General features: G+C 40.6%; 1 protein-coding gene across 5 annotated transcripts in view; it reads right to left on the bottom strand.

Moving 5' to 3' along the window:
* ACOT9 (acyl-CoA thioesterase 9) overlaps window positions 1-19133 on the bottom strand; it is a 101065-nt gene that overhangs the window by 62662 nt on the left and 19270 nt on the right. For 3 of the 5 annotated variants that reach the window (XM_058186714.1, XM_058186715.1, XM_058186712.1), the window contains exons 4-10: window positions 13963-14008; window positions 13503-13673; window positions 13361-13398; window positions 7431-7514; window positions 7152-7280; window positions 6581-6684; window positions 5787-5860 (exon numbers count right to left, since the gene is read on the bottom strand). In XM_058186714.1, coding sequence (XP_058042697.1) covers window positions 5787-5860; window positions 6581-6684; window positions 7152-7280; window positions 7431-7514; window positions 13361-13398; window positions 13503-13673; window positions 13963-14008 — 646 coding nt within the window. The remainder of the gene's footprint in view (window positions 1-5786; window positions 5861-6580; window positions 6685-7151; window positions 7281-7430; window positions 7515-13360; window positions 13399-13502; window positions 13674-13962; window positions 14009-19133) is intronic. The other 2 variants (XM_058186713.1, XM_058186716.1) reach the window with 2 other exon arrangements.

Consider the following 19133-nt stretch of genomic DNA (forward strand, 5'->3'; position numbering starts at 1 on the left):
TGCGGGAGAAATATGCTATGGGGGCCTCCGATCCGTTTGGCAGTCTATGGCTGAGGACAGCCCCTACTCCGTAGGGCGATGCATCACAAACTAAGACTAATGGTAACGTCCCATTATACTGGATGAGTAAACTATCGCTGGACAAGAGATTCTTAACACCCTCGAATGCCCTAGCTTCAGCCTTGCCCCACGACCAAACAGCTTTTTTCGCTAGCAGTTTATGAAGCGGTTCGGCTACTGTTGCCTTATTTCGCAAGAAAACCGCATAGAAGTTTACAAGCCCCAAAAATGCCTGTAGCTCAGTCTTATTTTTTGGAGCCGGAGCCTTTCTAATGGCTCGCACTTTGCTCTCCGTGGGGTGGATGCCTTCTCTGTCTATCCTGTACCCTAGGAATTCTACAGATTCGACTCCTATCTGGCATTTGTTAAGTTTAACCTTAAGTCCTGCAGACCTGAAAATGCCCAAAACCTTCTGTAGTTTGACCCTTAGTTCATCTAAGTTCTCTGCTGATACTAGTACGTCGTCGAAATATGGCACTACCCCCGGTATTCCCTGTAGCAGCCGTTCCATTAGGTTTTGGAATAATCCTGGGGCTACGCTGACTCCAAACTGGAGTCGAGTGCACTTAAAGGCGCCTCGATGTGTTACAATCGTCTGTGCCTCGGCTGTACCGTTGTCTACTGTTAATTGTTGGTAGGCTTGAGCCAAATCGAGTTTGGCGAAAACCTGTCCTTGCCCTAATGAGTGCAACAAATGTTACACTACGGGAACGGGGTATGCACTCTTTTGCAACGCTTTATTGAGGGTTGCCTTGTAATCAGCGCAAATCCGGACTGATCCATCCGGTTTGACTGGGGTCACTATGGGTGTCTCCCATTTTGCATGGTCGACGGGGACTAGTATTCCCTGGCTTACTAGTTTGTCCAGTTCCCTGTCAATCTTGGGCTTAAGGGCGAAAGGGACCCTCCTAGCCTTTAACCTAATGGGGGCCACCTGGGGATCCAAATTAAATGAAATAGGGGTCCCCACGTACTTGCCCAGGCAGTCCTGGAAGATGTCCTCGAATTCCTTCAGCAGTTCATCCTTCAGGTTGACTCCACTGCTGTGAACCCCGGTTACTTCCATGCCTAAAGCTCTGAACCAGTCCAGTCCTAGCAAACTCGGTAGGGTCCCATCTACGATGGTGATCGGCAGGGTTTTCTTGAACTGTCCATACTTCACTCTGACGGATGTAACTCCTCGAACAGGGATCCGGTTTCCCTGGTAGTCTTGCACTCTCAGCTTTTGGGTTTGAAGCTGGAGTTTCACGATGTCGGGCAGGTTCCTCGCGATGGTGTCCCAAGACATAATCGTGATTGATGAGCCGGTGTCCACCTCCATTTTGCACGGCACCCCTTCAATGTATGTCTTGGTGAATATCTTCTTTTCTAGTCGTGTCGATGCGTGGCCCACTCGTACAGTGGTCTGATTTAACTTCGCGCCCTTTTTGAATGGACCAATCCCTGGCCGTTTTGTTGCTCCGGCGCTCTGATTGGTCGGTTTGAATTTCTGGCGGGACGGTTGGGAGGCGTCGGTTCCGACAGCGACTCGGCGGTATCGAAGACTTCTGGTCCACAGTGGCTCAGGAAGTAAGCGCGTTTCCGATTATCCGAGACTCCTTGCAGTTCATTTGCTTCGAGGAAACACAAAGCGAGCCATGTACGACCCCCATTTCTCCTTGGCTGGGTCAAATGGCGCTGGTGATGTATAGCTCGACATCGCTATGTGTCCGCTCTTGATACTGGCTGGGTTTGAGAATTCTATACTCCTTCAGCTCTTTTCCTATCTCACTGCCTCAACATCCCATCCTCGTCGCCAATGTTAAGTTCGGGCAATGAAGAGGCAGGAGACGGGATAAGTGACAACAGCTCTTTAGTTTATTGTGGTCCCAGCTACAAACAACAGGCAAAACCCCTCTTTAAATACTGTTTCAGCTGGAGCTTCAACCAATCAGCAACGTGCTTGTTCCCGCCCAAACTTCCCTCCTAAAGTTTAAATACATAACAGAGGGAGTTTTCCCAACTGCCTTGAAAGAGGCGGTGGTGAGGCCCCTCCTTAAGAAGCCTTCCCTGGACCCGGCTATTTTGGCTAATTATCGTCCTGTCTACAACCTTTGCTTTGTAGCGAAGGTTGTTGAAAGTGTGGTGGCATGGCAACTTCCCCAGTACCTGGAGGAAACTGCCTATCTGTACTCGTGCCAGTCCAGCTTCAGACCTGGGTATAGCACAGAGACGGCTTTGGTCACGTTGGTTGATTATCTCTGGAGGGCACGGGACAGGGGTTGTTCCTCTGTCCTTGTCCTGCTGGATCTGTCAGCGGCTTTTGATATCATCGACCATGGTATCTTGCTGCAATGGTTGGAGGGTTTGGGAGTGGGGGGCACCATTTTTCGGTGGTTCGCCTCCTACCTCTCCGACCGTTCGCAGACGGTGTTGACAGGGGGGCAAAGGTCGACTGCTAGGCAGCTCACTTGTGGGGTTCCGCAGGGGTTGATCCTCTCGCCTCTCCTGTTCAACATCTACATGAAGCCGCTGGGGGAGATAATCCGTGGTTTCAGGGTGAGTTGTCAACTGTATGCTGATGATACTCAGCTGTACATTTCCACCCCGAACCACCCCAACGAAGCCGTTGATGTGGTGCCTTGAGGCCATTCGGGTCTGGATGGGGACGAACAGACTCCAACTCAACCCATCCAAGACAGAGTGGCTGTGGATACCGGCGTCCTGGCACAGTCAATTAACTCCATCCTTGACTGTAGGGGGCGAATTGTTGGCCCCCAGGGAATCGGTGCACAATTTAGGTGTTCTCCTGGATGCACGGCTGTCCTTAGATGACCATCTGATGGCCGTCGCCAGGGGAGCTTTTAATCAGGTCCGCCTGATTTGCCAATTGCGCCCTTTCCTGAATCGGGACTCATTATGCACAGTTACTCATGCCCTCGTTACCTCCTGTCTGGATTACTGCAATGCTCTCTACATGAGGCTCCCCTTGAAGAGCACCCGGAGGCTCCAACTGGTGCAGAATGCAGCCGCGCGGGGGATTGAAGGAGCTTCTCGTAGCTCCCATGTGACACCTCTCCTGCGTAGGCTGCATTGGTTGCCGGTGGTCTTCCGGGTGCGATTAAAGGTTCTGGTTATCACCTTTAAAGCGCTCCATGGCATTGCACCGGGATATTTACAGGACCGCCTTGTGCCACCAGTAACCTCCCTTCGACCTGTGTGCTCCCACAGAGAGGGCCTCCTCAGGGTGCCGTCTGCCAGACAATGTCGGCTGGCGACCCCCAGGGGAAGAGCGTTCTCTGTGGGAGCTCCGGCCCTGTGGAATGAACTACCTGTGGGGTTACGTCTTCTCCCTGATCTTCGGACCTTTAAGCGCGAGCTCAAAACCTTCTTTTTTCATCAAGCAGGATTGGCCTAAATAATACAGTTTTAATTGAGGGTTTTATGGGGGTTTTAAGGGGTTAATATATTTTATTAATTTTTACTTACTAAGTTTTTAAATTTTCTCAGCATATTGAATTAGATTTTTAATTTGTTACTGTATTTTAAACTTTTTGATATCTATGTTTTTACCTTTGCTGTACACCGCCCTGAGTCTTCGGAGAAGGGCCATATAAAAATATGATAAATAAATAAATAAATAAATAAATAAATAAAGAGGACCCTTGCATAGGTCTTTGGAGATTCAAGATGTTGTAGGATGTAGTGCAGAGCCATATTAACAGCATCATCTGTTGATCTATTTTCTTGGTATGCAAATTGCAAGGGGTCTAACAGCGGTTCTGTGATGGTTTTCAAGTGGGACAGCACTAGCCTTTCAAAGGTTTTCATGACTACAGATGTTAGAGCAACTGGTCTGTAATCATTCAGTTCCTTGAAGGTGGGCTTCTTCGGCACTGGGATGATAGTAGAGCATTTGAAGCAAGAAGGAACATAGCACATCTCTAGTGATTTATTGAAGATATGGGTGAAGATGGGGGCCAATTGGTCAGCATAGACTTTTAAACAAGAAGGAGTTATATTGTCTGGGCCTGGAGCTTTTTTGTCTGTGAAATAGGTCCTGCACTTCCTTTTCTGTGATCACTAGGGGTTGTGAACCCAATGGGATGGAATCAGTTGTAGGAGGCTTGGCTCTTGTTGGTGTGTCTGAGATGGGGGCTGTGGAGATAAGTGGCTGTAGTTTCCTTTCAAACCTGCAGTAAAACATGTTCAGATCATCTGCCAGTTGTTGATATCCTTCAGCCTGGGAACGAGGTTTGCTGTAGCTGGTGATATTTTTAAGAGTTTTCCACATTTGTTGGTTCATTTGTTGAGAACTGATTCTTTAGCTTTACAGAGTAGCTTCTTTTTGCTGCTTTGATCTCCCTTGTTACTACATTTCTGGCCTGATTGTACAGCATTTTATCACCTTTTCTGTAGGCTTCCTCTTTGGAATGACTTAGCTGCTTAAGTTTAGCTGTGAACCAAGGTTTGTTGTTACTGTATATTCACAAGTTCCTTGTCGGTACACATTGGTCTTCACAGAAGCTGACATATGATGTTACAGTATCTGTGAGTTCATCTAGGTCTGCAGAGGTATCTTTAAAAATATTCCAATCAGTGCAGTCAAAGCGATCCTGCAGCTTTAATTTTGCCTCCTCAGTCCAAGTCTTCATTGATTTAATTGTTGGTTTTGTGGTTTTAAGTTTTGCCTGTAGGCAGGTATGAGGTGAATCATGCAGTGATCAGAGTATCCTACAGCTACTCGGGGTAAAGACCGCTAAGCATCTTTTAGTGTTGTGTAGCAATGGTCTAAAGTATTCTTGCCTCTAGTGGGACAATTGACATGTTGAAAGTATTTTGGTAGCTCTTTCCTTAAGTTTGCCTTGTTTAGATCTCCCAAAATAATGGCCAGTGAATCTGGGTATTTGGCTTCAGCCTCCATAATTTGGTCAGCTAGAGTTCGTAATGTCTTGTTTACACAGGCTTGTGGAGGGACATAAACAGCAATTAGATAATGTCTCTAGGCTTTCGTCACAGAATTTGTATATTCTAGTTAAATCCTGACACCAGCTGTTGTTGATATATAAGCATAAGCCTCCTCCCTTCTTTTTACCAGATGTTTCGGTAATTCTGTCTGATCCTTCAATCTGAAACTCTGGGATATGCAGGCTGCTATCTTCAATTGATTCATTTAACCAGGTTTCAGAGAAGCATAGGACTGCTGAATTGTGAAAATCAGAATTGTATCTGTTTAAGAGGAGTATTTCATCCATCTTATTAGCAAGTGAACGTACATTGTTTAGGAAAATTGAAGGAAGAGGAGTTTTATTTCTCTTATTTCTTAGATTGATTAGAATTCCCGCCCGTTTACCTCTCCTTCTTCGCTTTCTCCGTTTGGTTTTTTTGGTAATCCATGGCTCCAGCGAAATTGCTTCTTCCTGTGTTAGAATCTCCTCCGCATTTGTAAAGACAGAGTGGGGGGAGTGAGATTACAGAAAGCTGCTCCTTAAAGAAACATTGCTTAATTTTTAGCAGATGGTCTCGTAAGAAATCTGTAATGAGTCGCAGAGAATAATTAAAAATAAAGAAACCATTAGAGAGCATTTTACCGAGGCAAACTTCAGTGGCGCCATCTTGGAATAAGCAGCCGAGGACTGATGGGGGTTGAAGTTCCACAATAATTGAAGGTCAATAGGTTCATCACCTTTTACAATCACTTGCATTCCTCACTTGTTTTTTTTAAAATAAACTGCTAGGAACATTACCTTTTATTTTCTGGATCACGGGCCACCATGACAAAAGTTGCATCTAACACAGGGGAATAGACTGCATCAAGCAACTAAAATAAAAGAATATGAGAGGGGAAAAACATGATTAGAAACAGTATCCAGTGATAATTAAATTAAAACTTGATATACTTTCAGAACTGAACTATTTTTTTCTTTGGATGCCAAAAAGAAAAAAAGCAAGGAAATTTAAGTAGAATACATACTGCCAAAAAAAGAGTTTATAAGTAAGATTCTCTTTGTCAATTTAATTGTGCCAATCAAAAATCACATCAAACAGACCACAATACACTTTAATAAACACGGATGTTACATTCCAATTTGTACTTATTCCTTTTGAACTCTGTTTTACTACCGTGTTTTCCTGAAAATAAGAACCTGCTTTATATTTTTCTGAAGCCCAAAATAAGTGCTTGGCCTTATTTTGGGGGATGTCTTATTTTGGGGTGCATGGAGCAAGATGGGGGTCCTCTTGCCATCTTACCTGATTTCCAGTTCTGTCTCCCTAACCCTAACCAGAGGAAATGGCAGGGATCGGCTGTGCATGTGTTTAAGTATTTTTGGGGAGGGCTTATTTTGGGGGGGAGGCTTATTATAGTGCATGCACTCAGAAGTCTGATTGGGCTTATTATCAGGGGATGTCTTATTTTAGGGGAAACAGGGTATTTGGCTAACCTGCCACAGGCATTTATTACAGGACGCAGTTTAGCTTGCCAAATGTAAGAATCTAAATTCAGAAACTCTTAGAGCAAATGAAGTTCACTGTCATTAACCTGAAGCATGTGTATCTTCACTTCCATTGAAGTTTTTCCAACCCAGGAAACATTCCCAGTGAACTTGATATCACAATCCGGATGAATATACTGCTTCCATAAACCTAAAAGAATAGAAGATGGAGGTCAGAGCAGATTCTAAGAACTGATAATCAACATTTATCTAAGGGAGGACAATACTACTTTTAAGAGATCAATTTGGGATCAGCAACCTTTTCAGCTCATGCAACCTTGTAGTATCAATTATTTTCCACTGCACTCCTGCAACTTAAGCAAAAACATTGATACCCTTGGTACTCTTGCAAGAATTTGGTCTTTTAAAATGTTAAACACCATTATTTAATTTTCCAGAAAAAAGTAATCACATGTCTTTTCTGTTCTGTTCAGATACAGTATCTAAGATATAATGTGATATAATGTCTAGCCTATGAAGTGATATATTTATTCAGTTGGACTTCTGAGCATAATGGAGAGAATAATTGCTTAATTTTTAGCAGATGGTCTCGTAAGAAATCTGTAATGAGTTGCAGAGAATAATTAAAAATAAAGAAACCATTAGAGAGCATTTTACCGAGGCAAACTTCAGTGGCGCCATCTTGGAATAAGCAGCCGAGGACTGATGGGGGTTGAAGTTCCACAATAAAATTCAAAAATGACATGTTGGCCAGAAATGTATATTCATCAGAACATGTAGTTATTCCTGAAAAAGATCATCTAAAAGTGTCGAGAGCTTTGACTTCTCTTTTTGCACCTTCCCAATATCAGAGTTTAAATCTCAGCTGTTTTTCACTGAATAACGCGGTGTGAACTTCCCATACAGATATCAATCCATTAATAATTAAACACCTACCAATTTTATCCACGAGTGCTGTAACAATTGATAAAGGAGATCTCAGAGTGGCTTCATTTTTTGTATGAGTGTAACAAATAAGAACTGTAAACAAATAAACAGAGATGCTCTATTACTTTTTTTTTTTTTTGAATTTTATCTCCCCCCCTTTTTTTCCCCCTCCCTCCCAGAAAACCCCCTTCCCCCCTCCCTTCCCCCCCCCCCGGCTTCCCGGGTCAATCACAAGGTATTGTTATACATAAACCAAACATAGAATAAAATTTTCCCTTCCAATCCAATTAACCTCATTCAAACCTTTTCATCTCCCAACTCCCCCCATTACATAAAATAACTTCCTAATTATTCAAAGGCAATCTGATATTTCTTAATCTGATATCTGTTTTGTAGATAATCAATCCATTTTTTCCATTCAATTAAATATCTTTCCTGCGTATTGTCTTTTAAAAAAGCTGAGATTTTAGCCATCTCAGCCAAATTAATGACTTTCAGTATCCATTCTTCTATTGTAGGTACCTCTTCTTTCTTCCAGTATTGTCCAATCAACAGTCTTGCTGCTGTTATTAAATTCAGAATCAGTTTAGTCTCAATCCCTGTACAATCCGTTATAATTCCCAAAAGGAAAAATTGTGGCAGGAACTTTATCTTCTTCTTCAGTACATTTTGAATAATCCACCAAATTCTTATCCAAAAGGCCTTAATTTTCTTGCAAGTCCACCAAATATGAAAATATGTAGCGTCATCACAATCACACCTCCAACATTTCGCTTGGATATCAGGATACATACATGATAATTTTTTGGGGATCTAAGTGCCATCTATAAAACATCTTATAAAAATTTTCCCTTAAATTCTGTGCTTGTATAAACTTAACATTTCTAACCCAAATTTTCTCCCATGTTTCCAACATTATTGGTTCCTGAATATTCTGTGCCCATTTTATCATACAGTCCTTTACCAAATCCTTTTCCGAATCTATTTCAAGCAACACATTATACAATCTCTTTATATGCTCCTGGGTCTGATTAGATGCTCTATTACTTAATTAACAGATAATTCTGTTATTTTGCAAAGTGATCTCGACTGTGTCTGAATAGTCATCTATTTGGCATCTTCAAATTTCGATCAATAAATGCTCTGTCTTACATATTGGTAAATGTAATCAGAATGTCAAGTATAAGCTAGGTGGCATTGAACTAGCTGATGACCCTCACTTTGTCAAGGACCTAGGTATAAATTTAATTCTTCGCAGCTTTTTTTCTGGAAACATTGTTTTGCTAATTAGAGGTTATAAAACTTATACTAGACCAATCTTAGAGCACTGGTGGGTTTCAAAATTTTTTGCTACCAGTTCAGTGGGCATGACTAAATGGGGGGCATGTGACTGAGTGGACATGGCCAACTTGATGTCACTCACACCCACACCTACTCAGTCACCTGACCCCCCCCCACCTAGCCACACCCACAGGAAAAGGTAGGAAAACTTTTGGAATTTCCACCTATCTACCCCTGCCCTCCCTTTGCCAGTCACCTGTTTTCCCTCCTTTAGTGGCCCCGCTTCCTCCCCCACCACCACCTCTTTGTTTAGGCTGCTTACCTTACACGGTGGCTGGTCCAGAGTCTGGAAGGCAAGCTGACTGGAGTTTTCAGCAGCCCCCAGCCAGCCACTGCGGCCCCCAGCCAGCCACTGCTGCTGGAAACTGTTGTGCTGTTGTGACCCAGGTTCCTGGACTCAGACTCCTGGACTCGGATGATTCAGAAAGTGAGGAAGAAGACCTGGCAAAGCCTGCTTCTCCTGGGCCCTCTCCCTCCCTGGCACCAATCCAAAGGGAGGAGGAGGGGCTCGCAAGGCCTGATTCTCCTGGGCCTTCTTCTGATTTGGCAATGCCCCAAGAACAATTTTGGCTTGATGCAAGACTGCGCAGACGTGACCGGCGCGCGCAGCAGAGGCGGTGTTGGGACAAAGTCAAGGAATGATGAGTCACACAGTGACATGCACAGAGGCTATAAAAGCAGGAGGCGGGACTTCCTGGCTTTTTGTCTTGGACAAAGCAGTGAATTTGCACGGGCAAACTATATCAATGGAGGGAAGAATATATTCGTGAGTAACTCTGGCCTTATCTATAATTTCCTAGTTATCTCCAGAGACTTGGCAGGCCCGTGGGTAGACGTGACCAGAACATTTATCTATGTAAATAAACTAGAAAAGAAGGCCTTTGACTGACTCTTTGTTGGAAGTATTGGGGGAGGGAAACAGAACAGCGGCTGACAAAGAAGCCTCCCAAAAGACCGCCGAAAAGTACTGGAGTAGTGTCTTTCAAAAAGGCTGAGATTTTAGCCATCTCAGTCAAATTAGCAACTTTCACTGCTTCTGCTTCTGTAATAGAATCCTGACTTTTACTTTGAAGTTGATCCTCCTTTTATTTACGCTTAGTAGCCACCCTTGTCATCCTTTGTTCTTGTGGCCGTTCTTGGGATAATAACATCAAAGGGGCCACGTCGGCTTCCATACTCATTTGTCTCTCTTGTGGGCTTTTATCTGTTGCTTCAGGATCAACTTTCAGCACATTAAAAAGGAAGTCTTTCGCTTTCAACACAGTTTCAATACAATATTTCCTTCCATGAAAAAACACTGTGAGACCAGCTGGAACCTCCCATCTAAATTGAATCTGATGATTCTTGAGCTCTTGTGTAAAAAATATAAACTCTTTCCTGTCTTTTAACATCTTAGGGGGAATCTCTTTCAGAACCAGCACCTCTTGTTCTCCTATTTGGAACTTTTTCTGATTCGTGGCTTGCAGAATTTGATTTCTCATTGTTCTTGTCAAGAAATAAACCACAATGTCTCTTGGCAATTTTTTTTGTCTAGCAATCCATGAATTAACCCTATATACTTTGTCAATTTGAAAAGCAACCTCTTGTGGATCAAATCCTAACATTTCAGCCAAAGCTTCTGATAGAATTTTCTTAAGGTCCTCATCCTTTACTTCCTGCAAGACTCTGATTCTCAAAGCCCCCTCCATCACCTTATATTGTAACACCACCACCTGATCTTCATTTTTATCCACTTTTATTTGCAATTCTCCCATTTTATTTTCCAAATGCTGATTAGATTGATTAATTTCTTCCACTTTCTCTCCCAAAACCTCCAAATTCTTTTCCAAACCTTGAAAAGCCATCAAAATATCATCTCTTATTTTTTTATTATTTTCTTCATTTCCTCTCTAGTCAGTTCAATATGGTTCATAACTTCTTTAAACCTTTCTTCAAATATTTTTGTCTGTTCTTTAAACATATCTTCCATACCCACTTCAGATCCCCTTCTTGTTGTAGGTTTAGGTGGTTTAGAAGCCATTTCAAATTCCAAGTTAAAGTTCAGTTATAAAGTCAGAATCAAAGATGAAAAATAAAAAAAAACCTTTTCTATCTTCTATCTTCCTTTCAATGTAGGAGAGCCTCCACTTTATTACAATCCACAAATACACTCTCCACCTGATTACACAAACAACTTTCGACTTTCACTTCCTCTCAGATGCCATTTTCAGCAATCTTAATTAAAACGATAGAAAGTTTCTTTTCTTAAAGGATAGAAGTCAGGTTCAATACTTGCAATCCAAATGATCGATCACTTGTGTTTGTTCCGTCTGCATCCAGAAATCCAAAAAAAAATCACTTGAGCAGACGTGGTCGCTTTCTTCTTTTCCTGCTGCTGCAGGAGCGCGCTGGATTCGGAGCTCAGTGGAGTTATGTGGGACTCAACCCTCCAAGGCTTCACTTTCAAAAGCAAAACCTCTGGGGAGTTCTACCACTTTTCTGCTGCTCTTTCCTTTTCCTTTCTCCCAGGGAAGGTACTTCAAGCCGGCGAGCAGCTGATTTTCGCTGTTTTCGCCAGCTTTTACAAAACCTCAGCACAGGGCGCATTTTCAGGCGTCTAGCGAAGAAAGCAGCGCCACCGGAAGTCCCCTAGTCTTGTACTCTTCTGTACACAATAGAATTCCCTATGCTATTAGGCTCGAAATTCTCAGTTTGGATAACTTATGTCACTTACAGTCAGACCTAGATATTGCATACAAAATTATACGTAATGTTTTACTTGTAAATGACTTTTTTTGTTTTAATCACAATACGCACACTAACAACCGCTTTAAATTCAATATAAATCTTTCTAAACCTGACTGTTCTGTAATAGAGTTGTCAAAGTCTGGAATGCTCTACATGATTCAGTTGTTCCAGCTACAAATTTTCAGTTTCAGTCACAAATTGACTTCCGTGGACCTCACATCATACTTAAGTGGTCAGTAGAGGGAGTGTACATAAGTGCACTAACATGCCTATCATCCCTGTCATTGTGTTTGTTTTCTTTTATACTTGTTCTCATTTTTGTTCAACAAATTCTAATAAATAAATACTCTTAGAACTTACATATTTTCCCTAAGGAATGGTGAAAACCTTTCAGCATGATTGTTGTATCATCAAAAGACATTTTTAAATGTACAAAGTTTATAGGCTACCTGCCTTATAATATGATTAAAGAGAGTTCAGTCTGCCAAATTAAGACTAGTAGGGGTAATATATTCTATTTATGACAACATGTAATATTGTACAGTGCAGGGGTGAAATGCTCCTGGTTTGGACCGCCTGATCCGGTAGCGATGGCAGCTGGTGGTTTGGAGAACCAGTAGCAAAAATCCCTGCCCCCCCCCTCCCCGCCCATGTCCAGCTGAGCCATGCGATCATCAGAAGTTGTTTTTTTTTTACTTTTAAAAGCATTGTTTCTTCAGCCGAAAAAAATACTTTTAAAAGAAAAGAAAAGCCTCTGACAATCAGGCAACTCAGCTGGGATCATCAGAGGAGAGGTTTAAAAGCATTTTTTCTCTGGCCGAAGAAGAAAAAATACTTTTAAAAGTAAAAAAAAGTTGTCCATGCCCACCCAGTCACATTGCCACCACCTTCAAGCCACGCCAACAGAACTGGTAGTAACAAATTTTACATTTCACCCCTGGTACAGTGGTTTTCCCTGTCAGTGTTGGTGGGGGTGTTGTTTTCTCCTTTGTACTTTCTTGGTTAGGCTGTTCTTTACTTCTTCATTGTTTGAAATGGTAGTTCCTCGATTAGAGTGTTAGGGTACACTGTACCCTGATAGGTCAAGCTACTATATATAAACAATGCGCAAACCCTTCTAGCATTGAAGATGTTACCTAGTTGGGTAATGAAACATCTACAAATGAACAATCAAGCTTAGAAAGCACCAAGGTCTTGACAGTTCAATCCGGATGTACATGAATATATATTCTCTTCTATTAATAAACAACTACTTGGAAATACTTAAAATAACATAGCAGGAAAATAACAAAAACTGCTGCCAAACTTTTAATAGATAATTGATTGCACTGTTTTTGAATTTGGATTACACAGAATTTAATATTCTGCTTTCAGTTTATATGTTTATTATAGAGTTTGTACAAATAAAAAGGTTGTATATAAGTAAAGAATTAATAAAGCAAAAAATGACATGCTCACTTATTCCAGAAGCATTTTTCATTGCTACAAAAAATACATTAAGCAGGAACTCGCAATAATGTTATCTGCACTTTTAAATAATTAACTCAATTTAATTCATTAAGCATAATAACTGCTTTCAGAATAGATGGGGAGAAAAAAATTCAAAGGATCAACCAATTTTTCTACCTTTTTTCATTGATCCCACTGAGGCACTTCATTACCAATTTTCATCTTGCCCAAGGAACCATAGTCATTAAGAACAATGCTAATTGTAATATCAGTTCAGTGGTTCTAAAAGAGAACAGCCAGTTTCAAAGCTATGCAGTATGTTTAATTAACAATGACATAGATGTTATATAATTCAAACGTGTTCAAATTTTTCCTACCTATCAGATCACTAGAAAAAATGAAATTATATAAGTACCACTTACCTCCTAAGCTGTCAAGGTCTTCAAGTATTCGACCAAATCTAAAATATTAATTAATTAATTAATTATTAATTATGCATGCATGTCACAGCACGAACAACCAAGTGTTTTATTTTATTGAAAAATAAAAGTAGTCTATCTTTACCTGACAGTGTTTTGCATATTGAGATATTTTTCTCTTATTTCGGGCTGACTTCCTAAAGGCAAGATAACGTCTATATAGCTGTCTTTCATTTTCCTAGGGGGCAGGTCAGCTTGGGTTTTAGCAAGGAGTGTATGTAAGGATTTTCTTTCATTCATCACTTGCACATGGTCTCTAGATGAAGGGTAAAGCAAAATCAGATTATGTCATGTGGGTAAAAACAACCAAACCTCAGTTTATCAGACTTCAGATGCAATGGACAAAATAGACATGTATAAAATCTCATTTGCACTTAATTGGCATTTGAGTCTCACATACTCTTTCCCCCATTAGTCAGTTAAATCATAGGTTTACTCTATTAAGCAGCTACAAGCCATTATTAATCTGCAAGAATGAATTGTAATGAATTCTTTCACTTCTAAGAAATGCAATTGTACCATGATTTATATATACAATACCATACCTCCAATTGGTGGATGCTCCCACTAGCTCTCTTAATTTACTTCGCACTGAAACAAAATAAAACCCAGTCAGAAATATTTAATGGGATAAACCTGACCAAGGACCACTACAGGATTGCACTTTTGAAAAGCAGAAGTGTAAGCAGAAGTCATGCAAAGAATGGCTGAAAAGCAAACGCTAGCTAGGTTCACTGAGATTTCAATGAATGGTATATTTAATAATGAATGGCATGCTTTCTTGTTTCTGTAACATTTTAATTTTCAAAAAAATCCAGTTTTCTAGAAAATGTATACATTTATTTTGAATTTAATTTTCAGGCTACCTACTCTTTCACAACCCTGAATGGCATACAGAGATTAAAAAAGAACGAAACAATACTATTAAAACCATGAAGGATCATACAAAAATATTTGGATATCGTGGCCTACGCTTGATTGTTGCCTAGCAAGAAAGGGTTGACATTCCAAAATAAATATTCAAATCATGTCACTGTATATACATATCCATACTCATTTGTCCTGAAACTGCAAGGAAAATTTAAACAAGGAGCAGGTTTACATAGCTAACAAGATACTAATACACATCTGAAAATGCACATCTAGATTCTGTAAATAAATCAGATGCATTTTCTGATACATCTCAATCATAACCATCAGCATTTGTGCTTTAGTCAAAATGTCATACTCCAATAGAAAAGGAAATTAAAAATTGAAGACTTCAATTCTAAGGAAATGTGGGAGAATCAGAATAGAATAGAATAGAATAGAATTTTTTATTGGCCAAGTGTGATTGGACACACAAGGAATTTGTCTTGGTGCATATGCTCTCAGTGTACATAAAAGAAAAGATACGTTCATCAAGGTACAACATTTACAACACAATTGATGATCAATATATCAATATAAATCATAAGGATTGCCAGCAACAAGTTATAGTCATACAGTCATAAGTGGAAAGAGATTGGTGATGGGAACTATGAAACGATTAATAGTAGTGCAGATTCAGTAAATAGTCTGACAGTGTTGAGGGAATTATTTGTTTAGCAGAGTGATGGCCTTCGGGAAAAAACTGTTCTTGTGTCTAGTTGTTCTGGTGTGCAGTGCTCTATAGCGTCGTTTTGAGGGTAGGAGTTGAAACAGTTTATGTCCAGGATGCGAGGGATCTGCAAATATTTTCACGGCTCTCTTCTTGATTCGTGCAGTATACAGGTCCTCAATGGAAGGCAAGTTGGTAGCAATTATTTTTTCTGCAGTTCTAATTATCCTCTGAAGTCTGTGTTTTTCTTGTTGGGTTGCAGAACCGAACCAGACAGTTATAGAGGTGCAAATGACAGACTCAATAATTCCTCTGTAGAACTGGATCAGCAGCTCCTTGGGCAGTTTGAGCTTACTGAGTTGGCAGAAAGAACATTCTTTGTTGTCCTTTTTTAATGATGTTTTTGATGTTAGCTGTCCATTTGAGATCTTGCGATATGATAGAACCCAGAAATTTGAAGGTTTCTACTGTTGATACTGTGTTGTCAAGTATTGTGAGAGGTGGAAGTATGGAAGGGTTTTTCCTAAAATCTACCACCATTTCTACGGTTTTGAGTGTGTTCAGTTCCAGATTGTTTTGGTTGCACCACAAGGCTAGTCGTTCGACCTCTCGTCTATATGCGGATTCGTCATTGTCTCGAATGAGACCAATCACTGTTGTGTCATCTGCGAACTTCAGTAGCTTAACAAATGGATCATTGGAGATGCAGTCATTGGTATACAGAGAGAAGAGAAGTGGGGAGAGCACACAGCCTTGGGGGGGCCCTGTGCTAATTGTACAGGTATTTGATGTGATCTTGCTTAGCTTCACCTGCTGCTTCCTGTTTGTTAGGAAGCTTGTGATCCACTTACAAGTCTGTTCCGGTACCTGTAGCTGGTTTAGCTTAGTTAGAAGAATGTCTGGAATGATGGTATTGAATGCTGAACTAAAGTCTACAAAGAGGACCCTTGCATAGGTCTTTGGAGACTCAAGATGTTGTAGGATGTAGTGCAGAGCCATATTAACAGCATCATCTGTTGATCTATTTGCTCGGTATGCAAATTGCAAGGGGTCTAAAAGCGGATTCGTGATGGTTTTCAGGTAGGAAAGCACTAGCCTTTCAAAGGTTTTCATGACTACAGATGTTAGAGCAACTGGTCTGTAGTCATTCAGTTCCTTGATGGTGGGCTTCTTCGGCACTGGGATGATGGTAGAGCGTTTGAAGCAAGAAGGAACATAGCACATCTCTAGTGATTTATTGAAAATATGGGTGAAGATGGGGGCCAATTGGTCAGCACAGACTTTTAAGCAAGAAGGAGTTATCTTGTCTGGGCCTGGCGCTTTTCCTGGCTTTTGTCTGTGAAATAGGTCCTGCACTTCCTTTTCTGTGATCACTAGGGGTCTAGCAGGGAATAGCATCCATGGAAATGTGGAATTAGATGAGAGTTGAAATCTTTTTTAAAAAATTATATTACACAGATAGTGCTTGACTTACAACAGTTCAGTTAATGACAGTATGAAGTTACAACAGCACTGAAAAAACTGACTTAGGACCATTTTTCACATTTATGACCATTGTAGCATCTCCACAGTCATGAAATCAAAATTTGGATGCTGGGCAATTGACTCATATTTATGACAGTTGCAGTGTCCTGGGATCCCTTTTGCTACCTCTGACAAGCATAATCAATGGAGAATCCAGATTCACTTAACAATCATTAACTTAACTGCAGTGATTCACTTAACAAGTGTGGCAAGAAAGGTCATAAAATGGAGCAAAACTCACATAACAAATGTCTTGCTTAGCAACAGAAATTTTGGGCTCAATTGTGGCCGTAAGCAAGGACTACCTGTAGATTGGTCCAAGTTGCTTCTTCGTATCTTGAATCCTATTTCATTCTACCTTCACTGTGTGTCTGTGTGTGCACACACACATACATGCACACACAAACATTAAACCTAGAAGATAGGTGGGTTAAACCCAAAGGTTCTGTCAGATTTTCTTTTCCTTTATTCTACTGTCTTCAAGTGTCAATTAATTCCTTAACATTAAATGCATAATTAATTATTCATGTCAGAAGCACCTTCAAAGTATAAACATATAAGATTCAGCACTGAGCAAATAAAATAGGTACTATATAAAATAAGTCATAAAAATATAGCAAATGTAAAAAGTATGTAAAATAAGGATTGGTTAAAACTAAATGCATAGTAAACAACTTGTAGGTTATTCTGAAAACGACAGTCTGTTTCTGAAAAGGACTATATCATACATCCCAGCCAATTTGTTCATTACAGAATGCTAAAAATAGGTTTCACTGATCTTATCCAAGTAAATACACAAAAGGAATTTTCTCTATTAAAAAATAGTGGGGACAGCAACCAGATCCCCTCCCACCAAGACTGTGGGAGCACGCAATAGTAGGGATTGTAAATAAGTGGGCAGATGCTTAAAGCAGCTGTATCTTTCCAAGGACTGTGCAAGAAGAAAAGCATTCTGTTTAAGATACTTCTGATAGATGCTACATGCATATGTACCAGAAGGACCTATTTTCCTTTCAATGTACAGCATTGCACAGCCTTGATATTTTTTTCTGCCAACTTTACTGTGGAGAAATAGAAGATTTCAAATGGAAAATGAAATGATCTGATCTTCCCATTAACACTGATGAAGAAGGGCAAGTAGAGGATAAGAGCCTTTTTTCGAAGCACTCTTGGCTGCTTTGCTTTGGCCCAAAACATAAGTGAGATACAAGATGTCCTGAGAAAGAAAAAAAGAAAATAAAACCAAAGTAAGAAGTGGAATAAATCCTCTAAAGAAAATACAAATAAGTTGGATGGATGAAATACCATATTTTTTGGACTGTAAGACGCTCCAAAATATAAGACACACCTAGCAGAAGGTGGAAGGGGCATGGCCAGTGTCACGATGGGACAGTGTGACCCGGTGCTCTGGGGTGAACGCTGAAATTCTTGCCGTTTTGGGGGTTCTCAATGAACCATAGCTGTCCTGGAGGGACAGCGAAGAAAGAAGGCACCAGCTGGCATGAACAGGGAAGTTGCAAATTCCCTGCAGCACCGGCATCTAGCCTTCAACCCAACGACAGGAAAGGCAGCCATTAGAAGCTGCCAAAGTCAGGATGGCCACACAAGAATATTGAGCAGGAGGTGAGATCAGAACAGAGTATTGTTACCAGGCGAGCGATTGGCCAACTCGCAGGTAAGAAGAAAAAAACTTTTAAAGCTCAAAAATTTTCCGGATTGAAGTTAGCAGCTAATTGGCTGCGGAAACTTAAAGTGAGAGGAAGCAAACAGTAAAGAGGATTTACAAGACAAAAGCCCTAAAAGACACCTAAAACTGGTGGCAGAAGGGGATCTGAAGTAGCTTTGGAGGATTTGATTAAAGAACAAGGAAATGTGTTTGAAGAGAGGTTTAAGGAGATGATGGATAATAATGAGTAAATAGAAGAAATAAAAGAAGATAATAAATAGATAAGAGAAGATATTTTGATCGCTTTTCAAGGTTTGGCAAAAAGACTGGAGGGGGTGGAGGAGGAGGTGCAACAAATTGTTTAGTCAAACCAGCAATTAGATAATAGAATGGGAGGATTGCAAATAAAATTGGACAAAAATGAAGATCAACTGATGGTGATGTAGTATAGAATGATGGAAGGAGCTCTGAGAATTAGGTTTCACTGATCTTATCCAAGTAAATACACAAAAGGAATTTTCTCTATTAAAAAATAGTGGGGACAGCAACCAGATCCCCTCCCACCAAGACTGTGGGAGCACGCAATAGTAGGGATTGTAAATAAGTGGGCAGATGCTTAAAGCAGCTGTATCTTTCCAAGGACTGTGCAAGAAGAAAAGCATTCTGTTTAAGATACTTCTGATAGATGCTACATGCATATGTACCAGAAGGACCTATTTTCCTTTCAATGTACAGCATTGCACAGCCTTGATATTTTTTTCTGCCAACTTTACTGTGGAGAAATAGAAGATTTCAAATGGAAAATGAAATGATCTGATCTTCCCATTAACACTGATGAAGAAGGGCAAGTAGAGGATAAGAGCCTTTTTTCGAAGCACTCTTGGCTGCTTTGCTTTGGCCCAAAACATAAGTGAGATACAAGATGTCCTGAGAAAGAAAAAAAGAAA

This window comes from Ahaetulla prasina, chromosome 5 (assembly GCF_028640845.1).
Source record: "Ahaetulla prasina isolate Xishuangbanna chromosome 5, ASM2864084v1, whole genome shotgun sequence".
Classification (NCBI taxonomy): Eukaryota; Metazoa; Chordata; class Lepidosauria; order Squamata; family Colubridae; genus Ahaetulla; species Ahaetulla prasina.